Source organism: Eucalyptus grandis, chromosome 8 (genome assembly GCF_016545825.1).
Source record: "Eucalyptus grandis isolate ANBG69807.140 chromosome 8, ASM1654582v1, whole genome shotgun sequence".
NCBI classification, from domain to species: domain Eukaryota; kingdom Viridiplantae; phylum Streptophyta; class Magnoliopsida; order Myrtales; family Myrtaceae; genus Eucalyptus; species Eucalyptus grandis.
Window position 1 is genome coordinate 39,274,095 of NC_052619.1, and position 5,260 is coordinate 39,279,354.

The 5,260-nt window shown below is 45.8% G+C and overlaps 1 protein-coding gene across 1 annotated transcript; it reads left to right on the plus strand.

Annotated features, from left to right (window-relative positions):
* The first annotated feature begins 409 nt into the window (after positions 1 to 409).
* On the plus strand, positions 410 to 2,150 carry LOC104447862 (cyclin-D3-3). Its single transcript, XM_010061590.3, has 4 exons — positions 410 to 1,156; positions 1,245 to 1,446; positions 1,557 to 1,687; positions 1,810 to 2,150. Exons 1-4 carry the CDS (start codon positions 692 to 694, stop codon positions 2,080 to 2,082), a joined length of 1,071 nt encoding a protein of 356 aa, XP_010059892.2. The 5' UTR covers positions 410 to 691; the 3' UTR covers positions 2,083 to 2,150.
* Positions 2,151 to 5,260: the final 3,110 nt, after the last annotated feature.

Here is a 5,260-nt window from a genome sequence, read left to right on the forward strand (position 1 = left end):
ATCATCCGTTTTAGGGAGGGAGGAAGACCGATTTACAAATTCAAAACTCGACATCGAGAGGACAATCCGCTGGGCAGGGAACACACATGGCCATACATATTTTGGTTCGTCAGATCGGAAGGAGGGGAGGAAGATGTATCAGATCATTCAAACGAGATGACAATCTGATTAAAAAGCTCGAACTCCCCCCCGCGCGCCCTTCGAAACAAATGGTAAAAGAAGTACTACTCCTAGATAAGCAAATTTCGGTGAGAGGTGAGAGAGAGAGAGGGGTCTCGTGAATCGTGATCGTGCTGGGGGTCCACTCTGGAGACTCCCCCCCAAGGGATCGAGTATCGCAGTACCGTCACGTGTCCAGTTAATGTGGCGAATGGCCTGGCATGGAATGGACCGAGGGTCGCTCTCACATACTTATAATACAGTCTCTCTCCTCTCCATCCCTCGCTCGCCCTCTCTCTCCCGGCCTCTGCACTCTCCCAATAAAAATTTTGCTGGAATCCACCCACATAAAGACAGATCCTTTGCGCCACTGAGCACCGGGCAGTGGTTGCTCGCTCGCTCGCTCAGATTCAGTCCACACAGAGAGAGAGAGAGAGAGGAGATGGGTCGAGTCGAGCGGTGAAGTGTGCGGTTCGACGTTTGTCTGTGTAATGAGAGCGGCCCCGGACCTCTTCTTCTCCAGAGGAAGACGATGATGGCTCGCCTAGAAACGACCCAGCAAAGCCCCGCTTCTCTCTTCGATTCCCTCTACTGCTCGGAGGAGCCCTGGGATGCCCAGGGACCAGAACTGGACGTGGACGACGAGGATGACGATCCCACGGCGTTCCTGGCGGACCAAGATCTGTCCTGGGAGGACGAAGAGCTGGCCCGCCTCGCCTCCAGGGAGGAACCGAACCCTCTGCGCCGGGATCTCGCGGCCGACCCCTGCCTCGCCGGAGCCCGGCGGGAGGCCATGGGTTGGATGATGAAGGCGCACGCGCGCAACGGCTTCTCCGCCCTCACCGCCGTGCTCGCCGTCGACTACCTGGACAGGTTCTTGTCCGGGTTCGGCCCGCAGGCGGAGAACCCGTGGACGACCCAGCTAACCGCCGTGGCCTGCCTCTCTCTGGCCGCCAAGGTGGAGGAGACCCAGGTCCCCTTTCTATTGGACCTCCAGGTGCGTGCCATTGAGAGGATCTCTCGTTCCGCGAACGTCGGTTCTTTTCGAGCTCTTCGCTGACGGTGTGGAGTGCCGTTTCTTTCAGGGGGAGGAGAGCAATTACTTGTTCGAGGCTAAAACGATTCAGAAGATGGAGCTGCTGGTGCTGTCCACGCTCCAGTGGAAGATGAACCCAGTGACCCCGATTTCTTTCCTCGATTATTTCGCGAGGAGGCTCGGGTTGAAGGGCCATCTGTGCTGGGAGTTCCTGAGGAGGTGCGAAGAGGTCCTCCTCGCCTCTCTCTCAGGTAAGAACTTACCCCACTCGAAATGGGAAAAGACAAGGATAAGTAATTCTTTGCGAATTCCCGTTTTGGTCGCATCTGCTGATGCCATTGTTGTTTCCTTGCCCGGACAGATTGCAGGTCAACGAGCTATCTTGCTTCCGTAATGGCTACTGCTGTGGTACTCCATGTGATTAATGATCTAGACCCTTGTTTGGGACTGCAATGCCTGGACCAGCTCTTGCCCATTCTAGGAATGCAATCGGTTAGCCATATGCCCTTCCTTGAATCCCAAATGAATTCGTTTTTCCCCCCATTATCGGGTTGAATTATGAACCAACAAGACCCTAAAAATCTCACGTCATTCCATTTTTTTCTTTTTTACAGGACACGGTGGATGAGTGCACTAAGCTAGTCTCGGAGCTGGCATCGGCGATTCGCGGGCACCGATCGAGCAAGCGCAAGTTCGGATCGGTGCCCGGGAGCCCGGACGGAGTGGTGGACGCTTACTTCAGCTCCGACAGCTCCAATGACTCGTGGGCTCTTGCGGAATCGAGATCATCTTCTCCCGAGCCTCTGTTGAAGAAGAGCAGGGCTGAGGATCGACTTAGGCCGAACTCTGCTAATGTTAATTCGGAAATTCTCCTCTTTCCTCACTAGTTTACTCTTTCCTAATTTTCCCAATTATAACGTATTTAACTCAATAAAAACACACTCCTTTCTCGCCACTCTTTTATTCATGCGCAAAAGTTATATTGCCTGACGATCAAATCCTGTGCATTGAGCTGGAATTCGCGATTCGGGTTTCGAACAAATTCAGAGATCGGCATTTTACCCGGATGTCAAATCTGCTCAATCAGTAAGGAATACTTGAAAACCTCGAACTGCCAATGCCTCAACCGTGGCTCCTCCATCCTCGTATGAACACGGTTCGTCGTGTCATTGACATTAAACCGGACATCAAAATGCGTCCTCTCTTTATTAAAGGAAAGGCCTTTTTCTTGTCCTTGGCGTGAAACGGAAGTAAACTCGAACCCATCTTTTCCACGTTTGCGAAAGTGAACGGAATCAGGAATCCCATTTTTCAGAGGAGTTTTCATTAAAGAAAAGCTCCGGGGAGCTCAATTAAATAACCCATATAATATGTTCAGATCTCTCTCCTAATGTACATGAATATCTTAATAATGGAGCCAGGCATTGATAAACGCGACCTTCTTTAAGTTAGCAAGCGATTTTTTTCCTTCGATTTGACAACAGCAAAGACCAGACCGGACCAGACTTTTCTCAGGCCAGAGAGGGGCAGGAGATCGCTCGATGGGAATACGGTACCATTGCACGCACGCACGCCTTTCCATGGAGCAAGAGTACAAGGGCAAATGGCATAGTGAAAAATGTTTGAAAGCTGGAGAGAGGGAAAAAAAATGGGAGAAAGGGAGGGAATTTTTTTTTTTGTTTTGAGTTTTCTGGTCGGCCACTGGGAATTTAGGGAGGTGCTCGAACTCCGTAGGTTTGACCTCGTTGGAAGAGCTCGGAGGCACGGAGAGAGAGAGAGAGAGGGGGCGTCTCGTCTGGCGTACGACTTTGCTGGCAGAGGGACGGAAAATGACTGGGACAGGAGGGGCGAATTGGACCTGGCCTGACCCGACCAGCTGTTTGACACTGTCCCTGTTCGATTTTGAATGCACTAATGAGCAGTATAACATCTGTCTAAGTTTAACGATAAACCTCTGGGGTTAATTAACTAAAATGAAAAATTCCCCCAAGCCTGGTCCTCGCGATACCTTCCCAGGATTTGCCTGGGCGTGGTACAAGGAAATGAGCAGTATAACATCTGTCTAGGTTTCACGTAAAATTTGAAACATAATCATGAGAATCGGCCTTTTACTTTTTAAAACTTAAAATTTATCTTATCACATATCTCAGAATCTATCAAAATTTCATATGTACTGCGATTATAGTGAATTATTATCTTTAATGATTACTATTTTCTACAATTGATTGATCGGAACTCATATTTAGACACACGATGAACATTAATAAAGTTTCAGTCATGAATATAATAAAAAATGGAAGCTTATTAGTAATTTCATATTACATGCTTAATCATGCAAAGACATAGAACAAGAAGAATACAAAGATTGATGTCAGATTCTAAGTTCCAAGTTCCAAATCGGAATAAGTTTCCTAATTTTTGGTATTAAAACCTATCTTGTTCACTAGTTTACTTCTTAGATTTCCAATTTTATCGTGAAACCATGCTTATCCCTTTAATGCACTTTTCCAAGGGATGTATGATGCTCTCCTACTTTAAAAGCATTCACTATTAAGGCATTTCTAAGAATTCTTGAAAAGATGGATCTTTGTTGTTCTTCAATATAAGTAAATCTCGTACGTGTATCATGAAATATTCAAATTTTGTGTGTTTTCCTATATTGAATAGGAGATATGCAGAAAATTTAAGGAGATATAGTCCAAGGCACCATCCTTGATTGACTATTTGCACTTCAGATTGCGTTTCACTGCTCATCCATGCAAAACAGAGCTTGAAGATCTGTCCATCGGAGAATGTGGCTCTAGGTTAATCGACATTTCCTATTTGAACTTCGGACATCACATTTTGTGGTTAGGATAATGGCGTTTCTTGAGACATTTGGAAACGGATCTCCGATGGCTTGACAATCATCCTATTAAAAAAGAGAGTAAATTTTATCAGTTGATCATAAATCTCTTAAATTTTTGAGTATTATGACATTATGTTTGGGAACTACGAAAAATTGCAACGAATTCATAACCTATTATGATTTGTGAATCCATTCCTTTGTGAACTATTGAAGATCTAAGGAACTACTGCTCTTTAAAGAGCCATTGTAATGTATCCCTTGGCAAAAAGAGAAATTATCAATCGAGATATTATTTAACTATAAAATATAAGTTCCTCCTATAGTTAACGAAACTATTTTTCTCGAATAATGAAGCTATTCAGGACATGTGATCACGAAGCAATCTTCTAATTAAAGCACAAAATCTGTCAGGATTCATGCGAGGCGAACATATAATTGGAAGGATCGAGAAAAAAAAAACCACTCCTACAGATTTTTTAGGAGCATCTCTTGGAAGTCAAGTCTAATCTCACCCCCCAAAAGCTAATCACGCGATGCAAATGCATCCAAAATCGGTTTGCAGAAACCAATGTCAAAAGACAAAAGCAAGTTCGGTTTGCGATAAGACTAGATTCAACCAAACGCCCATTAACAAATCGGGGGCGGTTCTTGTTTATTACATCTTGGCTAAGTTAACTTCCTTTTATAATGTTTCTCGGACACATTCCTAGATTTGCCTCCGGAATTTGTTTGACGGTCCGCGCAAAGGGACACCCGCTAAAAGCCCTGCCCTTGCATGTGTCCATCTAACCCACCTTTGAACTTAAAAAGAAGAGGGGAGGGGAGAGGGGGAAAACATCATCATGACCACTCCGGGGGGATTCTCCATTTAAAATTCGCACCTCCCTTAAGGTTTCGCGATGAATGCTCAATCCAATTCTCGAGCTTTAATTGCTAAGAAAGATTAAAAAGAGAGAATGGGTCGCCGCGAATGGCGGGGCAGCTGCTGCCATCTCGTCTGGTGGGAGTCAAAAGCTGCTGCCTTTTTGACTGTTTCGACGACGGCACTTGGCACAGAAGTGGGAATCGCAATTGTATAGAGAGTTTTTCCGCTTCATTAATGTCCGTGTCGTCGTCGACATTTTATTTTATCTTTTACCTGCGTCCTGCTCCATGTCTTTGATATCGACTGTTGACCCACCCCTTTTGGCGCTTTCCATTATATTGGACTTTTCCAA

Bases quoted from the DNA above. Each gene is read 5' to 3' on its own strand.
- LOC104447862 (XM_010061590.3), top strand. From the start codon at position 692: ATGATGGCTCGCCTAGAAACGACCCAGCAAAGCCCCGCTTCTCTCTTC. The intron at 1,447-1,556 runs GTAAGAACTTAC...TTGCCCGGACAG, and splicing joins CCTCCTCGCCTCTCTCTCAG to ATTGCAGGTCAACGAGCTAT. The intron at 1,688-1,809 runs GTTAGCCATATG...TCTTTTTTACAG, and splicing joins CCATTCTAGGAATGCAATCG to GACACGGTGGATGAGTGCAC.